Below are 23,306 nucleotides of genomic sequence, written 5' to 3'. Positions count from 1 at the left end.
TCTTCCCTGTTTTTTTTTTTCCTTTAATATTTTTTTTTAGCACAACCTTATTACAAACCACTGATACCCACATTTTGTCTACATAAAATTTCTCAAAGCACATTCTCATCGTTATCTTCATCCCACCACTTGTATCGAACATTTTGGGTAAATTTTATAGAATTAAAAAACTGAGTAGTGTGACTCACTGCATTCTTGATTGTCAATACAGTGGCAGATGAAATGCACTCAGTGGACCTCTTTCCACTTGTATTGTATATTATAAGTCACTCTGAGTAAGAACATCTGCTAAATACTAAAATAAGTGTTTAGTAGGCCTATCAGAGAGTTCCACTCCAGGCAGTGCTGTATTTGAAGAGAGAAGGACTCCAAGTATGTTGAGAGTCTCTTTGCTTATCCCTCTCAGCAACTGGTTAGTGTGGTGCTTGAATATTAATGATGTCTAAACCCAAAAGCTTGCGTTGACTGTGACCTAGCCATACCGTCTCTCTCACTCTCTCATGCACGTTTATGCATACACACGAATGCGTTGTGTGTGTGTGTGTGTGTGTGTGTGTGTGTGTGTGCATACTTTCCTAAAATGTGAAGATCTTTCCCGTGGGGACTAGTGGATGAGGAGGGCTGAGGTGTTGATTACTGCAGTGCTTGACAGTCAAGTGTACATGTCTGTGATTTTGTGTGTGTGTGTGTGTGTGTGTGTGTGTGTGTGTGTGTGTGTGTGTGTGGGAGGCCAGCAGGTTAAAGAGAGGGGTAGCCAGCTAGCACCCCCCTAATACTCCTTCTCAGCTGCCGAAGTCGTCAAGTGTAAAATTGCGCACTCTTTCAAACGCACTCCATTGAAACCGAGGAGATCACACTTCCACGTGCACCCACTCACACACATGCACACGCTGCTTTGGGAAACAAGTTTGAAAAAAAGACAAGTTTGGTTTTGCAAACTTGTAGATTGCAAATAGACTGCAAACTCAACAATGGTTTGAGTAGTGTCTCAAACCATTTTTGAGACATCACAGTACTCTTAAAATACAACTACAAACACAGCCACACATGTTAACAAACGTCGATACAGAATTACCCACAGAGCGTCAAAAAATGACAAATAATAACTTTAGTAAATAATCTTATTTTACCATCAACTGTGAAAGCTGTTAAACTCAGCAAACTAATTTGGCAAATTTGAGCATCTCTGCAGGGTTTATAAATGAGAACTGTGATTGATTATTTCATGACATTTGACTTCTTTTATTCTCTCCTTTTCTTCCAGCAACAAAGGCGTCTAGACCTGTTAACCATCACCAACTCTGGTAGGTGCCTGAATTTCTGTGCTTGGATTTCATTGTCACCCACAATCCAACCACCGCAGGACAAAAAACACAACACTAAAAGCATTCTCTGATGCACACTCAGTATTTTATCTGTTTCATAATCTGGTTTGATATTGACTTTTCCAAAAAACATAATAAAGCAAAAATATTTCGCTCATACCCCACTATAACTGCTTAAATGGTTACTGCTTGAACAGCTGGGCAGTTGAAACGCAGCGATAAAACTGTTTGTGTTGTCAAAAACTGTGTTGCAGAACCACTGCTGATTTGATGGCTGCTTGTCAGTTATTTGAGCGTGTGTTAAGGGATCCTGTCTCATGGTGTGATGATTTAAATGTCCAGTAACTAAAGCTTTCCACCTTGGGATTAAATGGAAGTCATGATTTCAGCTGTAGTGAGAGCAGTCACAAGTGCAAGCATGTTCCCTAAACAGATTTTCAGAGTATATAGAAGCATGTTTGTGTGTGTGTGTGTGTTTTGTCATTTTGAATGTCTAGCAGAATCGTTTAACATGTTTTATTGTTCAAAAAGTATATTCTCTCTCTCTCTCTATCTAAAATGCTGCATTTCATGCCCTATCTCTTTAAAGCCCCCATCATGAAAAGCACCGTCTGCTTTGATTTTTCAGCTTGCACAGAGAAAACAAGACCAAAAAAACACTGGTTATGCACCACAACCCAAGGTCCTGAATATAATGACAGCCTTAGAAAAGATGCCAGTTACTAACATTTGAAGCACAATCAGATCCAGAGCCACAGACTTCTGCAGAAGTTTCTACATAGTTTCAACTTATATTTGGATGTGTAATGTCAAAAAATTAAAAACTCAGGTAAGTTATGTTGCACTGAAGCATAAAATGTGACCCACACCCATTCCTTCTTTACTGGTCTCTTCTCCAAGTTTATACAGTTTCTGTATGCCACCCAGTATTATGACATTTATTAGTAATAATAATGTAACAGGAAACAAATCTAAGCAGGATATGAGTCATACAAATCCATCCTTCCATTCTCTTCCAATTATCTTTATCAGGGTAGCAGGGGGCCTGGAACTTATCCCAGTTACGATGGGGTGAGACGTGGGGTACACGCTGGACAGGTCACCAGTCAGAGGCAGGGCTAAAACAGAGAGACAGACAACCATTTGCACTCACAATCACACCTATGGGTAATTTAGAGTTATCTTAACTCCATTAATTAGTGGAGTCTGTCAATCCTATCTCCTGACTTGCATACAAGACCCACTCCACCCTTCTCCAGCTGAGAATCACTGTATAACAAATGTATATGTAATAAACTAAAATCCTAATTCTGATGAGTGAAAACAGTGTCCATCAAAATGCTGCAGAAATAGACAGTTTGCAGACATCTTGCCTGCTCACTTTTCACCTTGCTTCTTTACAACTTTCTGTCTTGTGTTCACACTTCTGCTTTGCTCATACCTGAGACATTTTAAACATAGAGTTAGTAGAAACAGCTCTGAGTAAATAAAAGTGGCAGACTGAGAGGCAGTGGGAAATACTCTGTGTATGTTGCATGTTTAGGTTGTCTTGTATATCCCTGTAACTCTGGTTAACGTCTAAAATCCTTGCAGAAGCACAACTACAATGATTTGTGCTCATTCTCATGCACTCCTCCTCCTCCTCCTCAGTCCACATCACTGAACCAAATATGCACAAATCCTGCTACAACATCGTAGATTGTATTGGCGCTGATAATAAACAGACAACCAGGAGCAAGCAACTTTAAAATACAAATGATTTTAATATATTCATTATGTAAATGCTGATTTTCATTCAATAGTAGCTTTTAAAACTGAGTAGGTGAAAAACAGGATTTTTGTTGTTCATCTGAAAATTTCAGCATCTTATAAGAATTTAACATTTTCTGTCAGTTTCTCTTTGAGAGGATAATTTGTTTGTGAACAGTTTGTTGGTGGATTTCGTCTCCTTTTGAGCTGACACGAGGCACATAATGTGCGTACGTTTTCTGCAAACTAGTTGGAATTACATCCACCATGTAGCTAAAACTCATAACATGTGGTTATGCACACATATGGTGCTCCAAGTTTGACTCGATGTGGAAACGTATCACGAAGTAGTTGCGATGTTAGAAATCTATGCCAGTCTCTCAGAAAAGCAGCTGTGTGAACAAGGGATTTACTCAGATGGAGAGCAACGGGGGAAAAAAAATTCAAAAAACAGGGGAGGAGAAACAGATGGTGACGGCATGAGAATACAGAGACCCATATGTCTAAGGTATCTGGATGATCTAATATGCTTTGATTAGAATAATGCATATGTGAAGCTCATGGAGACCCGGTTAATTTAGCAGGTTTGCTTTGCAGCTGTTGCTCAGGCCTTGAGTTTAGGCGCAACCCACCCATGGCTTCCACAGTTTGACAGAGAGCAGCCGCACAGAAAGAAAAGGTGGGGAAGTTGAGGAAGAGTGTAAGAAAGATTTTCGAGCGTCACTTTGCGTGGTCGAGTGAGAGAGAAAGGCATCACGCGCCGTCCGGACATCGAATGTTTAGAGCTGAGATGTGATATAGCACATCAAAAACACATTTGATTAAATGCAGTGCTAGACGTTGTCAGCGTATTTACAAATGCATTTCTTCATCCCACTATTGCGTCTCAAAAGGATGTATACATTTCCATGTACATTAGTTTGTAGTGAATGAATGTAGCCCGCTTTGAAGAATATCAGAGCAAGGTAGGTAAGGAAAACAATCTGTCTTGGAATATATTTTTTATGGATGGTTTATGATTTACCTCAGTTTGTGCAAAAAAGAGAGAAGCACTGATTCTTCAACATTGTCGTCCTCTTTCGTCTTCAGTAAACGCTGGTCATTGCAGGTCTTGTTCTTGTCTCTTCTGCCTTTTGAGCACAGCTATTGTCAGGCCCCTGAAAGAATTCTGGTTAACTGTTTTGTTTGTGTACGCTTTTGGTCAGAGGTGAAAAGGATCTTCAGCTTGTGTTGTTATGAAACATAGAACAGCTCCTTGAAGCATGTTGCTACCTTCAAATATCACCTCTAAGAATGGGAAGATGTTTGCACAGTGGCTTTCTCTCTGTCTTTTTGTCCTAATGATAACAGTGTTTGTGTTACTACCGTGGGTGCAAGTGAGCAAAAACAACAGCGTTTTTAAAGGGAAGCACTGCTCAGCAAGACGTTTGATAGCTAAATCTTTAATCCTCAGGTGTGATGTCCTTATGTTAACTGCGGTGGATCTTATCTGGTTAACCGGGTATCTGGTGTCAAAAAACAAAATTGTAGTACAATCATTGTAATCATTCTAATAGTATGACAATGATAGGCTGTTTAGTGTAAGCTATACTTGTTATTTAGCACTATTGTTGTCCAGTTTGAGTCCATGTTGGACTGGTGCAGAGCAGGCAGTGGTCTTCATGGCCACTCTCAGGGCCCCAGTATAACCGCTGCTTTGATTGCTTCGCCCTCACCACAGATCTTGTATTAGCGCCTACGGCACAAGAAGAAGTCACAACAGGAGGGTTTTTCGTTTTCCAGAAAGTCTCATCTTTCCAAACTGTTGGAACGCCTTCCACTGTATAATCTTTGAATCTCTGACTTCCTGTACTGATATGTCATTGAAATGGTGAAAAAAACCGAGTCAGTTGTACACTTGTGTCTTAAACTTGGATGTGGCTACAGCATGTGTGCTTCTCGAGAGGTGCGCAACCTGATGAACTGCCACCAGAGCGATGTCACTTTGTCGTGTTGTGCTATTCACCATGGGGAGAACGTTGAGCATAATGGGGCCTTTGGATTATCAAACTGTAGTGCAGGCCGTGGTGATGGGGGGGGGGGGGGGGGAATAACCATGTGAAAAATGTGAAAAAAACAAGAGTTAATTAGTGAAATTGAATTGATGATATGCACCTTTTTTTTTTGTTAATAGTTAAATTCAACACAGATCCTTTTTTTTATTGTTAATGTTTGATAAAAACTGTCAACGTTTTTTCTTCTTCTGGAGTTGGACATGTCAGAAAAAGTGTGAAAACCACTGAGTGAGATCAACGGTAGCAGCTGTCAGTTTAAATTTAGGCTGATGATGCTGTTTAGTTTCCTGCATTCACACTGGCTAAGGCCAGGAACACAGTTATGATAGCACACATGCAGTAACATCTGTTTACATCTCGTTACATTAAATGGTCTAAATCAACAAAGAGTAGTAAACCTAAGAAACACAAAGAAAATAACTTTACTACATGATTTATTTTGAAGTGTTTCTTTTCACCGTGCTGCACTGCCACGCCCGTTCTTAGAGTTCTCCCACGTGTTAAGTCCCACTTTTACACCTGATTAATACTCTAATGACTCTGTAATTGTCTTACATTATGCCAAGTAGATTTATGGCCTCTTTCTGTTTCACATTCTGAGATCTGTTCAGAGATTTGTATCATCGTTCTTGCAATGATCACCGTCAGTAACCCTATTTGTGCTTGGGTATGACTCAGCAGACCTTTGTATCATAAATAGATATGAGTGAGTCACAGCACTCTCATGACCAAACATTTCCTACCTGTTTGGGTAATTGTGCTATCATAGCTCTTAGCTTCTGATAGTCAAAATGGAAACTTAGGTAACATTGATTTTTATTCCATAGAAGCGTAATGGAAATGTCCATTAGTGATTTTTTTAGGGCTTGGATATTGCTGATTACTCATGTCTGAAATCGGGGACAAATTTTGGTCTTTATATTCTTTGGTTCCTTCAGAGGTTGACCTAAATGGAGAGCAGAACAGCTTTCTACTGTCTCGGAAGTGCAAACATTAACAAAGCATAAAAAAAGAGAAATCCCAAAATTAATACAAAGCACAAGAATAAATTCAGATGAACAGAGGAGCACAACAGACGAAGGAAAAGAGGAAGACGCTAAGTAATCAAGATGCTCAGCAAGACAGGAAGTAAGAACATCAAGTAAATACCAAAACAAGAAGATCCACACTAACTAAACATGATACAGGGACAGTAGGAAACAGGAGCACAAAGAAGAAATGCAAACATGGAAACACTGGGGAGACTAGAGTAATAATGAAATCAAGAAGGCAAAGTCATGAACCAAAAGTCCAGGACTGTGACAATTTTTTTCTTCTTCTGATCTGTTGCAATCTAATTCAGTTACTGCATCAAGGCGCTATCAGTTAACAGGCAGAGTTGTGAACTACTACACTTTGGAGCCGGTATGTGACACAAATCCCTTTGGGGTTGGATTAGGAAGCGCATCCAGAGTAAAAGTCTGGCATGTCAAACATGTGGCTCCACATATTTGAATGCTTTAACACAATTTCATTTTTTTTGATTTGTTTACCACTATGCAGCTTAAAGTTTTAGTTCTACATGATGACCTAAAGGTTTGCACCAGATAGCACTGCCTAATAACTGCTGGGCAACGTGTTTTTTTTTTTACAGCTATAAAATGTTTTCTGTTGCTACATAGTTAATCTAAGGCGATAACGAGGTGTCCTGTTAAAATGACACTTGCTTATTTAATTTACATTAAAGCTGCTTGAAACTCGCCACCTCCTTCTTAGCTCTAGCTTACAGTAATGTGCACAGCAGGAGTGCCTTCCTTCAGGGTTTAGTCTACACCCACAGAGGGACCCTCTACAGACTGAAATAGCTTTCAATTATTTCTTACTGAAAGGATTCCTTCTCTGACCAGTGTAGAGCTCAGTGTGCTGTGCAAATTAATGCAGGTCATTATTCAGGTTGTTGTTATGAGTGGCCTTGAAGGGAAGTCTATTATATCCTTAACTTGGCAGACATATTTTATCATGCCCTGCTGCTTATTACTATTCACAGTAGGTGAGCAGATGTGCACATTTACACACACAGACACACACACCGTGGATGTGTGAAGGTTATTATGATGGCTGTATGAAGAGCAAGTGAAGCTTTCAGATGAGTGATTCTGATAGGGAAACACAGGCAGGACACTCTCTCCTTCCCCCTGCAGATTAAAGGAGTTTCCGCTCCTTTGCTCCTTTTCTCCTCGTCCACCAACCACCTGCCTCCCTGTTTGCCGTTGACGCTTCGTCCTCTGCTCGTTTGACTTAACGGCACTCGTTATCTGCAGCGATTTATTAGTAATCTTATTTTATCACAGTGGCATTGTTGTGAAACATTTGTCCGTTCTTTCTGCATCCTTTTCCTCCTTTCCTTGTGGTTTTATTTACTTTGCCTCATCTTGCTTCATAGCGTGAAGAGGAGGAATCACAGGGTATAAATAAACTAATAGTCTCAAGTGGCTTCATAACGTACTGTGTGTAAAGGAAAAGAAAAAAGAAAAGAAAAGATTTGATGAGGATTCTGCCCCTGCCGCTCTGTTAGCTTCTGTCTCTAATGATGTTCATTAGCCACTCTGAAGAGTGACTCACACTAAAACACATATTCACACATAATAAATAAATCTAACTGAGAGCTAAAGTGACACCGCAGCTTCCAGGTTTTGTCCCGAAAGTAAGAAAATCTCATTCAAAGCGCCTCTGACGGCATGTTCATATATTTACATGAATAATAGATTTTTTTTAAATGATCTAATATAGTATATTCAATATTTATGTCTGCACTGGGCTTCAATAAACACTCCTTCCTATTCTGGAAGCCCCCAAACTGATGTTAGCATACTACACGTCACAGCCCGACAGAGCGGAGGAGTTGCAGCCTTTCTTTGTAGACCCTGGAGATTAACATCCAAAAGTTTTAGTAATCAAAGTATCTTCTCTACCACTCTTTTAGTGGAGCTTTATGTCTTTCTGTGCTCACAAAGAAATCCTCCTTAACTTGTGGATGACATGGCGTCTTAGACTGTAAACCCCGGGACTTCAGAAAGACCACTGCAAGAAATGCTGACTGAGAGATTGTATTGATTAGTGAATAGCTCGTTAGTCGTTTCTGAGGCTACCCTGACAAAAGCCTGCTCGAGTGTGTATATATATATATATATATACACTTTATATATACTTTATATGGTATATTCAGGTCCTATATACAGATATTTAGGAAAGCCAAAACAAAACACTCAATATCTGATCCCTCCATCTTTCTCATTTCACACACACTCCCACACACAGACCCACTCAAACCTCACTCGGCCTTCTTTAATTGGACACTTGAGCGGCGCACGACTGCATCTGGCTCCTGTTGAACACAGCCTGACCTTTCAGACTGCTGACCTTTCCAGCCCCGCCACAACTAAATAATGATTAGTCCTGGCAACTGTTCCACCACAGCAGCAGCCAGGTACGTACACACACATTAACGCATAATGCACGCACACACGAACAGGCACAAGAGCGATCAACAGCAGCAACACCTGCATTAAAGGCTTTGTCTTTTAACAGTGAGAAAATGGGGTGCAGGCATTGATTTGAGAGGCCATTGTCATTCTTTTGGCTTATCGATTAGATTGTCCTTTTCCATATCTGCAGTCAGCACCCAATAATGTGTTGTTCTAAATTAACTCTGCTTGCCTCTGTTTAGTTTCTCCTTTCCCCTTTATGCACTCTCAGCATTACAGTGGAAAAAAGGTCAATCATATTCATGAGATCTGGGCCGATTTGAGAGGAGGGTGTCTGAGTGCGTGCGTGTTCTCATGCGCACACTTTTGGGTTTGTGCACAGAAGCGTGCAGCGTGTGTGTCTAACGCAATGAAGCAGCGTGGAGATAATAGGCAGTTCTCAGATCTCTCTTCTGACTTTCTTTTCTTTCAGTCTATCACTTCTCCCTTTGTATCTCCATTTTCCTGCTGTTTCTGTCAGAACAGAATAGAAATGTTCTTCATTAGAGTCCGTCTTTTTACAGATATTCTTTGTGTTCTGTGCTTTGCTTTCACCAGACGAAACCACAGTATATATCTCTTAGGTCAAAGGTCACATTTTGAACACTGAGTGTGTGAATCTTTCATTACAGATATGTATAGCTACAGGTCGACTATTGTAGCGTGGGAAGCATTTTAAAGCAGTGGTATGCATATGGTGCGTAGTATTAAAATTCTAAATATTATTGCATCTTGGTTAAAGAGGCACATCATTTTTTACCCTTCGGTCGTAAAAGGCTGATGGGGTACCGTCGCCACCCCGCCGGGCGGACGCCATCCAAACAAGGCGGCGTAGGAGCTTCAAATTGGTACCACAGATGTGTCTGCTAAAAATCTCGGAAAAGTTTGCATATCAGTGACCTCGACCTAAAGGTCAGGGTCAAAGGTCAAGTTTTATGAAAATCTTGTCAATGCGATAACTCGAGAAGGAAGTGACCCAGGATTCTCAAATTGATACCGTAGTTGTGTCTATTAAAAATCTCAGACAAGTTTGAATCTCGGTGACCTCGACCTGAAGGTCAGAGTAAGTTTTCTGAAAATGCTGTGAATGTAATGACTTGATTTTGAAATTGACACGATGGGTGTGTTTATTAGGAGGCTGACGAGTAGCACTGGCGGTTGCTAGTATTAACTTTGTTGTTTAGATAATATGTAAAGGATCTAGAGCACGGAGGTCAAACTCATTTGATTATCTTGCTCTTAAGTAGACCAGTGAAACTCATCTTTCTGTCAATAATGTCTTAACAACATAACATAAGAGCTGAGTGAACATTATGTCTCTGTTTTTATACATAATAAATAATTAAATGCTGCTGTAATAACTCATATTATGAGAAAGAAATTACACAAAATGTCATTTTTTTAAAAAAAATTTGCTTGTTTGTTTGTTTTTGTTTTTTAACTGTTGACTTACTTTTAAAAAATCCAACATTAGTGAAAAAACAGCTCATTTAATTATTTTACTATTACTTAATTATGTTGATGTAGTATAAATATCCATGTGGGAGATTTTTGTCAGTAGGAAAATGCTGTAAAATGTATTAAAAATACAGTTTATGTCCTCCTTCACATTTCCCAAAGCTGTCCAGTGGGCTGGATTGTACTCCGTGCTCGGCTGATTCAGGCCCCCGGCCCTTATGTTTGACACCCCTAACTTAGAGGATTCAAACTAATTCATCTTATACCAATTTCAGACACAAAGCTGCTGCTTTTTCCTACATGTCAAGTTATACAGCCCTGAAGATTGCACATAACAAAAACAAGTTGATTCTGTTACTTACTGTTAATGTAGGTTATCCTGCTGTGAACTGCAGAATAAGCATTATGTCCTTTAAACAGGAGGAAATGAATGAATGAATGAGAACTTCAGGTCTTTGAATTATATGTATAAAGTATTTAATATTACAGAGACGTAGGAAAAAAATGCTGAATGTTGACAAACTGTTAATTGTTGCCATCGTTGACTTGGTTGACGTTGGTCCTCTAGTGTTTCATGGATGTCTGTCTTTTTAAATATTATTTTAAAAATTCTCCTCTGTACTCTACAGTTCTAAGGTGGAAATGCTCAGCCATGTAACTCACTGCTTCTTATGCTTACAAAAACATGAACAGGTTAAAAACATAACCTATAAATTCCCTGTATTGTTTTCCACAGACACGTACAGTCTCTACAGTGTCTCAGTATTTCAGAAAACACCAGAACACGTTGTCGGTTTCTTTGAACTGAACGGTCTCCTGCATGAGTTTGGGGTCAGCAAAGTATTTTTTCTCTCATTTGTACCATACAGCAGCCTGACTTTCTTCTTTATTGAACAGATAAAAGTCTCTGACCAAAACAATGCAGTGATGTATTGTGAAGTCATGCCCTTGTTGAGGTGGTTCATTTAGTTTGAATCTGATGTACTTTTCATGGCCTTCATGAAAATTGCATCTGTTGAGTTGAGCCACAGTATTAGTGTCCAAAGACTGTCTCTAAAACGTGACATCCTTGCTTTGTGAAATACAAAGAGATTATTATTTTAAGTTTATGTTGGTACAATTTCTGATTTACTTTAATGAAAAGATGTTTGTGCCAGAACAGTAATCTTTCCGTCTCTTGCAGGAAAAAAAATAATTAAAGTTAACCCGCTGGTGTGTACCAGTTTCTTTTCGCTCGGCTGTAGACTTTCATCAGCTGATCTTTATCTGTCAGACCAAATTCCCCTTTGAGTTGGGCTCAAACATAAGAAATCTGCATTTATTTATGACGTTTTTCTTTTCTACTTCCATCTTTTCATAGCCACACATCCTGGAGCTTAGAAGCAACAAAGCAATTACACTTTTGTCTTTAGCACTTTTTAGCCAAGCTCACTCTGTTTCTCTGAAATGTTAATTAGGTCTCCTTTTTTTTTCTCCAGTTGGTAACACTGTTACACTGCAAAGCTATTATGCTGTATGATGTGTTGGTCTAAGTACTTCTGAGCTACTTACACATTGCTGCCCTATCACCTGGTCCACCTACTGTAGTCTGTAGCAGCTTCGGCACTGAGAATAGTCTTTTTTGCTGACTTCAGAGGAGGAAGAAGCATTTCCAGCCAGCCTGGGTTTATTGAGAAAAGGTGAAAAAAGAACTGTGGAACAACCTGCGTGTGACCTCCTGGTTCCTGGTGTACAAACCTGAGCTGATCAAGTGTCTCGATGAGTGCAAGCTTGGCTGACTTTCAGAATGTCAAGCTGCAGAGATTTTGTTTTCAGTGGATTGGAAGTATGATTTTACACCTAGAGGGAAAAAAGGAGGAAAGAAAAAGTAGGAAAAAAGGAACCAGATTATTTATATTAAAAATACTATCTGGCTTTTGTGTAAATGAGCAGCTGTGAAAACAACACCTCCTGCCCTGATTTTATTCTTTCTCTGTGAATTTGCATATTTTATCTCCCTCCTCTTTATTATGGGGGACCTATGCTTCCATTTTGATGTGGTTTAAGAAACAAACAGTGAAAGAGATGAAGGGCGGGTGGGAGGAAAGAAGAGGGCTGCGCTGGCCGCATCATATTGAGTATTTTCCAGTTGATTTTGTTGAAGGCTTCTCAGCAGCGTACCTAAATAAGCAGCAGCATGCTAATGAATGGAGAACGAGTGTGATAATTTACCAGACAAAGAATGGAGGACTGTGAGAGAGAGCCAGAGGCAGAGACAGAGGCAGGGAGAGAGTTAGGGGCAGCACGATATTGAAAATATTTTGAAATTGTTTGTCATCAAACAATTATTTAACACCTGTTTCTATATAGCCCATATGCCGGGAGGTTCTTTTTCTCAAGCTTATCCTGATAATGCTTAGAATAAATATTCGCTGTGTTACAAATACAGTAATTTCATGCACTGTTCCCACAGCCAACCATGTGTTTCATGTTTTTGCATACAGAAAAGGGGAGAGAGATGGGGGGGGGGGGGGGGTGTAGGGGCTAAACTCAGAGGACACTAAAATGACAACATAGAAGCACAGACTCTGTCCTCTTTCTAAAAGGACGATGTGACGAAGGCAGTAAACAGTCTGTGAGCAGGCTGTGGGCTCTGAGATTATTTCTTTGTCACCAGCAGAGCCACCAGTGTTGCTGAGCACTGCTGTGGAGCAAATCCTCCTAGAGAGGACTGATTGGATTTTTGTTCCAGGGAGCCTTTTGTGTTAGCAGCATAGGGACTAGATAATAGAGGTTGATGCCATTCTGTCTCTGTGTTATGGCTGGTGGAGTAAGTTTTTGCACTGTGTGTGTGTGTGTGTGTGTGTGTGTGTGTGTGTGTGTGTGTGTGTGTGTGTGTGTGTGTGTCTTTAAACAACTACTATATTACTTTTTCCAACTTATTGCAGTTCTCCTTGCTTTAGAGCTTTCAGGATGATAAGTATTCATTTATTTAAGTTACTTTACTTTCTCTTTTAATCTATAGTTTTGACTATGACGAGGCATTAAAAGTACCGCACTGTTAAAGCAGGACATACTGCTGGTATACATACAGTAAACTGCCAAGAGACTCAATGTCTGGTTGAAGGTCATTTTCAGCCTGAGTCCTTATGTCAGATCTATGTTTGGAGCATGTGGCACAACGGGTGTGTATGTTGAGTCCTGAATGTATAAATAAAAAAATATACATAATTTATTTCTGTAGGGGAGATTCTTTTTTAATTGCCGCTCCAGACGCTGAAGTCTTTTCAATCTAGAAAGTTCCTCAGCTCATTATGTCTTTCTGCTGTTCTGTTTGTGTGTGTGTGTGTGTGTGTGTGTGTGTGACTTTGTACTGACCTCTGTTGGAGACCAAGGAACTATACAGATAGAGCTTTACTGGCCAATCATAGTCAACAAACCGCTTATAGCAGACATTCAGGAAGGGAATAGTTATGTTTAGGTTTCTCGATAATTCTGCTTAACTCTGTGTTTCTTTTTTAAAAACATGTTATTTGGAGACTGAATGGTTTTTGTTACAGGAAACATTTTACCATTTGTACCTGACCTGGTTCCTGCTCGGTGGGCTGACTGCAGTGTGCCTGTGTGTTTCAGGCCTTTCAGCGGGTGATTGCCAGATTTGTGTTGACTGTTTTCTCATCCATAAAACTAAATGTGTCTCTCAGCACCGGGAGACAAACAGTGTTTCCCATTGTCACATCAGCTGGCATCCTGCATCTGGACAGCATGACATGTGGCTTTCTTTTTTACACTGAAAGCAAGAATCTCAGGAAGTGTGTGTGTGTGTGTCCTGGCTGAAGAACAGAGAAAATGCAATGTTATGCTGTTTGTGTTGTCTTTTTGATGTAGAGGAAAGAATTTTTTGGGAAATATCTGACAGGTAGTGACAGGTAGGCATAAAGTAGGGCCAACGTAAATGGACACCACTGCATATATGTACACAGATTTAAATGTGTTTTGTCACCATTATTTTTTTAACTGAAACAGGTCCATTTGCATTGCAGATTTAGATATAAATTAAGATGTTAATGGAAGCATAGAAGATAAACTCTGCTGTCCTTTAGAGACTCACAACTCTTTCAGCGGAAATTAGTGCAAGAAAATAAAGTAATGTGGGGGAAAAATAAGCAGATTGTTGGCTTTTTATATCCTTTTTCAAACACAGCAGCTGCACAACATTAAGCTCAGATTCAGTATTAACCTGCCCAGGTGTACAGTAAGCTGTAGTGGAGAGATTTGAGGTCAGTGACCTTGCCTGTCCTTGACTACTGTGTGTGGGCGTGGGTCTGTGGATGGCCAGTTGGTGGTTAAATAAAGGCCGTTAGTTGTCAAAGCTCTTTGGCCCTCATCATGCCCCTGCAACCTCGATCTGATCCCCCACCCATCACCACGGGCCTTCCATCCCCCAGTGAGGAGTGGGCTGCTGGTTGGCCCAGGTTTTATCTGCTATTATCTGTCAGATGTTATGCACCCATGAGCCTGGCTGCCCCTCTGCATGACGGGCGGCTTTGGTCGCTCGTCCAATCCCAGCGGCTCCCCGCTGTCTGTTACAGCTGCAATGAAAAGTTCTCTGGCTGCCTCCGTCTCTGTCTGACAGCTGCCCTGGAGGAAAGGGTAAGAGAAGCACAGGGAAGAGGAGGAAAAGGGGGGAAAATACCATTAAGATGAGCTGTATTCCCACAGACCAAAGCCTGCCCACCAGCCATGTGCTGCAGCTCACCTGGCTGCCAGATAAGTGGAGATTAGAGGAGAGGAGAAGGTGGAAAAGGTATTAGAGGCATAAGAAAAATTCTCTCTGAAACCCGAGGACAGCCTTGATACTTTTAGGATTTCTTGTGTCGTGCTTGACATTTGATGCCGACGCAGAAAGGGCACAGAGGCAGACAGCCCATGCTGCTATTACACAGATAGGCCAATCTGCACTCTTTCATATATTTCTGCTTGTTTGTTCCCAGTAGTCTATTGTTCGACTTGTTGCTGCAACTGTATAAATTACAGTTTAGCGAGTTTCCTATCTAGTTAGCAGAGAATAACAGTCTGGTGACACTGGCAGGATCAATGCAGGTCCACAGCAGGAGGCAGAGTGGCCCTAATGAACTGAATTGACTGGTGCTGAAATATGATCAGTATTTCTCTGGTGGTCATTATGTTCCTCGTGAAGAAGATCAATGTCTCCTGGGTGAATCACTGAGTATGCACAGCATGAAGTCAAGGCCTGCACTGATACCATTCTAAATACTTAATGAAGTATTTATTCACAATAAGCTTTGCCACCGCATGTGTTTGTGCTCCACACACGTCTTTCTTATTTCTGTCTCGCTTTCAGTCAAAGGTCTGTTTTTCAGGCCCCGCAGCATTAGTAACTGATGTCCTTGTATGAGACTGCGCTGTTCATTTCATGGGCTATCACTTTTTAAATTGGTGAATGCCTTCTTCATGGTTGATTAGTAATTCATGCAGAGCTAATTAAGAGGCATAATAAGAGAAAGCCTGGTGAGATGATTCAAACCAAAATAGGAAAATGGTTTTACCCCGGACAGTAAACAGTTGTGATTGATTGTAGCAGAGCGTTGACCATAAAAGACGTTTATGCCTCTCTGAACCCGTCATCGTGGAACCGCACATCCATATCTTCATTTTGCTCGGGGCTACCCCCATCTTGGAGTTTATTTCCAGAAAGTTGCCTTAATGATCCCTGGCTGCCTAATGCCTGGCATTGTCACTTTGCTGATTGTGGTGTCTGCATGCTGTGGCTGCCCTGCCAACAATCATCACGCACACACCTGTACCAGCATCTGTCCAACCTGCAGACAGGCACAGGTGTTGCCTTTAGATTGGCTGTCGACGTGCACTAAAGTTACTGCGCACACTTTCTTTCCATCTTCTGCTCTTTTTCTCTGTGCATTTGTGTGTCGCACATACAAACGCACACACGCGGGGCTGTAAACTTTAACTGTCCGTCCATCTGTCCGTTCGTCTTTGGGAGCTCTTTATGATTCCAGGCGCAACACTTCATTCATGACGTGTGTGCCCACAGTCTAATTCCATCATCAGCATCATTACTGCTATTATCCCGTGTCTCCCTTTAATGCAGGCTAATGGATGACCAATAAAGATAGATGAGCCTGGCAGTGTGGAGCTAATAGGCAGGACATGATGTCTGGCTTCTGTCCTGACTCGAGTCTTTAGCCGATCAAATTCCCCCACAGATAAAATATTGCTAAAATATTATCTTGAGTTATTCCTCCGCTTTAATGAATCGCTGTAGCTCCAGCTCATTAGCGTGCCAATAGTTTAGGATAAATCAGAACAGACTTTGTGGGCTTGACTAATTGTTAAAAAAAAGGAGCATTATCGATTTATTAAATAAATAGCAGCTGTGAATTTATTTTCTAACGGTTAAAACTCAACACACAACAATGAGCACAGAGCATTTCACTTTAAACTGTTTTTGTTTAACAGCATTTTCGGTGTGCAGAGGTCATTTCAGACCTAGATTTGAAGGCTCCTCGGTGGCAATAACTTGCAGATATCCTCGGCCCATGTATTTCTGTTTATACATAGAAAGAGAAGTTGCATAATCACATAATTATATATGCTAGAGTTTGTTTATTTTGATAAATATCCCAGTCCCGCTCTTTGTCCTTTGTAGTGATAATTTAAACATATTATTTTGTCCCTCTCCAGTCCTCTTACTCTAATAAATTAGAATATTTAAAATTATACAATATTAACTGCTTGGGTGGCTTTGATTTTTTTTTCTTTTGTTCCATATTGTTGCAAAATCCAATAGAAATCGTAGAAAAACAGATCATATGTTAAGTAGTAATCAATACTGAAGAAACTTCATAATCAGTCAGCGGTTCATTGGGGTAAAAAAGTGGATTTAGTTTGTAGGTTTTATATAAATTGCACACGCCATCCTTACAGACTAAACTTATGGTATAAATACTATGTTATCATATTTAGTTTTGAATAAAATATTTGTACATAAAAATGCATTATAGCAAGCAGTTTAATGTTTTCAAGGAGCTAAAAAATCTGTAAAGCTGATTAGAGATACCACAGATAATTCAACAATGCAAAGCAATGATAGTGAAGTGGAAGACCAGTGAACATAAAAGAGAATATATTCCTTCAATTTCACTGTCTTCATAGGTGCAGTGCAGTAAAGTGAAAAATATTTATCTTTGTGCATATTTGTCACACTTATGCTTATTTTCTTTAATATTGTTGAATCATGAACGCTGACATTAACTGAGGCAAGCAAGGACCTGCAGTTCTTTAGATGTAGTTCTGGGTTCTTTTGTGACCTCATGGATGAGTCGTCGAGTAATTTTCATTCACCACTGTTTCGAATGTCCTCGATTTGTCGGTAACTGCTTTCACCGTGGTTCTCTGAATTCCCAAAACCCTAGAAATGTCTTCGTAACCCCTTCCAGACTGATGGATTTCAGTGACTTTGTTTCTCATCTCTTCTTCAGTTTCTTTAGCTCCTGGCACGATTTCTTTCTGATCTTTTAGTCAAGTTCATTTTGTCAGACAGGTTATATTTAAGGGATTTCTTGATTCAACATGTCTGGCAGTAATCAGACTATCGAAGGTGAAATCAGCTTTCAAAAACGTGTGGTTAATCACAGTTGGTAAATGGCCTGTAGTTGTATAGTCCCTAAGGACCCCAAAGCGCTTTACACTACATTCAGTCATTCACACACAGGTGATGGCAGCTACATTGTAGCCACAGCTGCCCTGGGGCGCACTGACAGAGGTGAGGCTGCCAGACACTGTCCTCTGACCACCACCAGTAGGCAACGGGTGAAGTGTCTTGCCCAAGGACACAACGACCGAGGCTGTCGGAGCCGGGGCTCGAACCGGCAACCTTCCGATTACAAGGCGGACAGCCAACTCTTGAGCCACGATCGCCCAGTTAATCCTCGATTTAATAAATGGTGGGGGTGGAATGGGTGGTTTATCATGGCCAGGTAGGTTTGGATAACTTGTTTTCCTTAATGAATGAAATAGTCATTTAAAAACTGCATTTTACATTTACTCAGGTTATCTTTGTCTAATATCAACATTGCCCATGTCCACATGCAGATACTGTCGTGGTTGACCCAGCATCTAGTTTTAGGATGTTTCGAGTTTTCTTTGAGATGTGGTTCATGTCCTGTCACTGTATCTAGTCCTCAGTATAATATTGTTTCTTGTGCTTCTGAGTTTCCCTTTGTTTCCAGCCTGTGATCTTTTGTGTGTCTTTTCTGTCTCCCCAGTCGGTCATGCCTTCATGTTTGTTAATGTCCTGTCACTGTATCAAGTTCTCATATCTTAGTCCTTATCTCAGTGTTTGTTACTTCCTATTTTATTTTGAAACTCCCTGGTCTTGTGCGTGTTGTGCTTAGTTTTGCTTCCCTATGTCTTGCTAGTCTGATTCCGTTCAGCTGTGTTTCCTGCTGTTTCCAGTCTCCTTAATTACCTAGTGTGTATATGTTGTCAGAGTCTCTTTTTGTTCTTTGTCACCTTATCCGCTGTGGTTTTGTCCTCCTTCGGGAGTACGTTCTCCTTATTGAGTTGGAGGTTTGGTTTTCCTTGTTTTGTTACCCTTGTTATTTTGCACTATTAGTTTAATAAAGCCATATTTCAGTTTACCCCTATGTTTGGGTTCTATCTCTGTCGGCCACACAACCAGACTTGACAGATACAATTTCTTTACAAAATGTTGCCAATTTAGACTGTAAAGTACTATCTTTAGCATGACTTCGCCATTTCATAAGCATTTGATATTAACCTAAAGTATACAGGCACATAGTCTTGTCTTTGAAGCATAAACTAACAAATAAATGATGATACTCCTCTCCAAGCTACAAAGCATGTATAAACAATTTTATATATTTAACTTTACAAAATCTGGAGTTTCAGTTCCAACTGAAAAGTTGTTTTTTCACTCTTAAATTTTCTATAGTTTGTACACAGGCTATTGTTAAACGTGTCAGAGTTCCAACTTTGCCTCAGGATATCAGATATCCTCATCTCAGCTGCTGCTTTTATGTATCTGTCATTCACCACTCCGGTATGTCCCGGTAAATATGGAAATCCTGTATACATGTGTCCATCATTACTGATAAACAGCTTTATCATATTTATTATGATTGTAGTTGCTTATTATTATACTGATAAGGAACTTACCAGATGGACTCCAACTAAACTTTCATATTCTTCACTAAATACTAATTTAAAGGCGGTTTTGAGTTTGCCGCTTGCGTGCAGTGTTTTCTCACCACGCAGTGCACGAAGGAAGCAGAGGAGATTCTCACAGCTGGTAATAATGAAAACAAATTCAAGTTGTTTATCGTCACTGATATCTTCAAATTAGGGTTGTGGTAACAGAGCACTACATAAACGCAAACAGTTACATTTTGCTCCCTATCAGAGAGGTGCCACTCTCCCCATTACAAGTTAGAGTACAATAAGAGATGATTTTCAAGATGCTATTTCAACCCAGAGCAAAGGAAGATTTAAAGTAAGATCTCATCTTAGTTGAGTATATTTCTCCTAGTCAAAAGTGAGCTCAATAGAATATCAGAATTAGATTTTCACCACTTTCTCGAGCTTCTTAATTTCAACTCCTGAGAAACGGCTTTCCTCTCATCTCAGGCTTATCCCAGTGTAAGATCCTGAAATACTTTTTTCCCTCCCTCATTGCACTGATCTGTCTGATCTGTATTTGTCTGAAATAATCAACTTTTAAGATAACAGTACAATCCAAAAGCATACTGGATAGACTTATAAATGAGCTTCCATAGTAACAGAAATTTGTCACAGTGATCAAATTCAAGTCTCGTAGTATGTTTTATCTGTTCACACTTCTAAGACCTATATATAAAAAACATTTTGTTATTGATGTATCAGAAATCTAATTATGCTTGTATGTCATTTAAAATACACATCTGCTGGTATGGTTTTAATAATATTTATTTTCAATTTAAATCAAAGATGTAAAACTTCAGTTTTCATTTATCATTCTCACATTTTTTTCAGCAGTATTGACACCAAACAGTTCATCAACCATACATACATTATGGAAGCCTTTGCTGAAAAGAAAAGAACAAGGGACAATGTTTCCCTGCCTGTAACAGAGTTACTGGGGCCTCTCCCTGGAGCCAGCAAGCAGGGGTGCGAATACTTGTTTCCCCTTTGTTTGATGCACGTACATTTGCCTGCTGGGCAAGAGGGTTGTTTCCCTGTTCCTTAAGGTGGGGAACTAGTCCTATTATTTGCAGGTATGATCACATGGGCAATGACAGTGAAACCTTGTGGGGTGTGATCTTAGGAATGGCCTGTCAGATCTGAATCTGAGTGGTGTTACATTGCTGGATTTCTGTGATAATCATAGTTTGTCCAAAACAAACACATTCACTTGGCACTAAGCTCTGTGGCAGGTCAATGATCAGTTTTGTGTTGATATAACTGGAGCTGTAGCAGCACATCTTAGACACTGCGATGTACAGAGTAGCGAAACTGTCAACTGACCACCACCTGGTGGTGAGTTGGGTCAGGGAGTAGGGGAAGATCCTGGACAGGCCTGGTGCTCCAATACATAAAGTGAGGGTACATGAGGTCCCGGTCCTTGAGTTCTTCAACTCCCACCTACAGCAGAACATCAACAGCATTCTGCAAGAGGCTGGGGGGACTGAATACAAATGAACCGTGCACCTCCACTGCTGAGCCACCTGACCATAAGGTGGTTGGTACAGGTGGTTGGTGCAGGTGGTGGACTCTTGAAGTGAAGGGAGTCAAGATTAAGAAGGAATCCTATCAGACTTGGTTAACCTGTGGGATAGTAGATGCAGCTGAAGGGAATCAACAGAATGCCACATTGACAATACCTGAATCAAAAACTTAGGTATGGAAGGTATTCAGAGAGGTCATGCAACAAGACATCAGGAGAAGAAAGCAGTGAGAATCAGAATCAGAGAGACTTTATTTATCCCCAAGGGGCAATTAAGAGAATGTAGTGCTGTTGACTTGAAATGAGGACAGGCCAGGCAGTGGAAGCAATACTTTGAGGATCACCTCAATCCCACTGACGTGCCTTACATAGAGGAAGCAGAGTCTGGTGATGAGGGGATGACTTGAGGTTACCGAGGTAGCTAAACAACTCCTCAGTGGCAGAGCTTCTTGTCGTGGACCTCTGTTAATTATGCTAACAGTCCGTCCAAGAAATCTGTGCTAGAGACTTAGTAAGGGAAATGCTAGAATTTTATTTGTGTTCCTTAACACTAATTAGCAGGTATCTGTCCCTGTGCGGCACACTCATAGAGAACATGGATGCACCTCGTTAATGTGCAACTTCCCAGAATAAGTTACTAATTTAGCTGCCACCTTATTTTACAAATATCAACATTTCTGGCTACAAAAAAAACCCCAAGATGACAATGTTTTTATTTGTAAAATTTCGGTTTCGGAACAGCTCTTTGGTCTTGGCCATGGCGGAGTTTGGAGTCTGACTGTTTGAGGCTGTGGACAGGTGTCTTTTATACAGATGATGAGTTCAAACAGGTGCCATTCATACAGGTAACGAGAGGGGGACAGAAAAGCTTCTTACAGAAGACGTTACAGGTCTGTGAGAGCCAGAGATTTTCCTTGTTTGAGGTGACCAAATACTTATTTTCCACCCTAATTTACGAATAAATTCTTTACAAATCCTACCATGTGAATTCATGGATTTTTTTTTCACATTCTGTCTCTCACAGTTGAAGTGTACCTCTGGTGCAAATTACTGACCTCTGTCATCATTTTAAGTGAGGGAACTTGCACAATCGGTGGCTGACTAAATACTTTTTTGCCCCACTGTAGCACTTTAACGCTTGCTGCTGGGTCCAGCACACAGTTCAGTCCCAGATTACCCCAGAGCAGAAGGTGGAGGTGAAGCATAGCTGCAGTTTCCAAAACTTTCAGTGGGTATCTGTGTTTTCTATGCATTGCTCTTTACCTCAAGAGTTTTAAAAGATTCATAAAGCTATTAGCACACAAGAAATCTAAGGTGCACTTAAACAGGGCGCCAATTTACAATAAGCTATGTAACTGTCAAAAACAGAGTTATTATAGTTTTTTTAGGTTTTGTTTTTATTTGCTTTTAAATTTCATTTTCAGTTTAGTTTAATTTTAGTTTCAAGTGTGGGTACGCTCACTTCAGTTTCCTAAATATAATTCTGTTCATGTGGATGAAGCGTTTTCAGTGGGAGAAACGTCTCATTTAAGTGACTTCTTCAGTTTTTTGGGATTTCCTTATCTGGATGATTGAGTTTTTGTTTGTGAATTTGATAACTGGAGTTTGAAATTGATACCGTGGGTGTTTCTCCCCTAAATCTCTGATGCATTTGAATCTGTTCCCTTCATCACGCGGGGTCACCACAGCGGGCAGCTCCACGTTTGATTTGGTGAATTTTTACACTGACACATCCCCAAAAGGAATTTTTGTCTCCTCCAAGGATGTTTTGCTTGTTAGGCAAATATGTAATCACTACGATATAATTTATTTACTTTAGGCACAAGATATAAACCTTTCCTGCATTTTACCATCCTGCCTGCTGACCAGCTGAATGGATCCTTTCTGTTGCCTGCACAGGCAGTCACTGCAGTACACAGCGGTCAACATTCACATTTGTTGACCCTTTGAACCCTAGTTGCAATATATATATATAATCAATAAGCTAAATAATTACGCACACCCCACTTTTCAGTTATTTATTTGTAAAAAATGTTTGGAATCATGTATGATTTTCATTCCACTTCTCACGTGTACAACACTTTGTGTTGGTCTTTCACATGGAATTCCAATCAAATTGATTCATGTTTGTGGCTGTAATGTGACAAAATGTGGGAAAGTTCAAGGGGGCCGAATACTTTTGCAAGACACTGTATCTGTTTACCAGGCTTTACAGTTGTGTTTCTTTTGTTATTCCTAAACCAGACAAGAACATTTGTCTTAAATTAGTTTATGAAAGACAGAATTCAGAATCTAATAAGCTTCAGATGTGAAAAGGATTATCGGGTGGGGTGGGGGGCCGGGGGGAGTACTGTAGGCAGCAATTTTTCTTTCTTCTAGAAAGGAAAAAATATTTGGATGATGTAGCTGTTGTTGCTGATGATGATTGCTTGTCCTTTTACATCCAGCTGGTTATCAGAAGGTGAAAAAAGTA

General features: G+C 40.2%; 1 protein-coding gene across 1 annotated transcript in view; it reads left to right on the top strand.

Moving 5' to 3' along the window:
* The window catches only part of agbl4 (AGBL carboxypeptidase 4), a 344,683-nt gene that overhangs the window by 238,117 nt on the left and 83,260 nt on the right, over window positions 1–23,306 (top strand). The window contains exon 6 of the mRNA XM_082525172.1: window positions 1,265–1,304. Within this exon, the coding sequence (XP_082381298.1) occupies window positions 1,265–1,304 (40 nt within the window). The remainder of the gene's footprint in view (window positions 1–1,264; window positions 1,305–23,306) is intronic.

Source organism: Aulonocara stuartgranti (assembly GCF_965226115.1).
Source record: "Aulonocara stuartgranti genome assembly, chromosome: 23".
Lineage (NCBI taxonomy): Eukaryota > Metazoa > Chordata > Actinopteri > Cichliformes > Cichlidae > Aulonocara > Aulonocara stuartgranti.
This window is presented reverse-complemented; position numbering and strand designations above follow the sequence as displayed.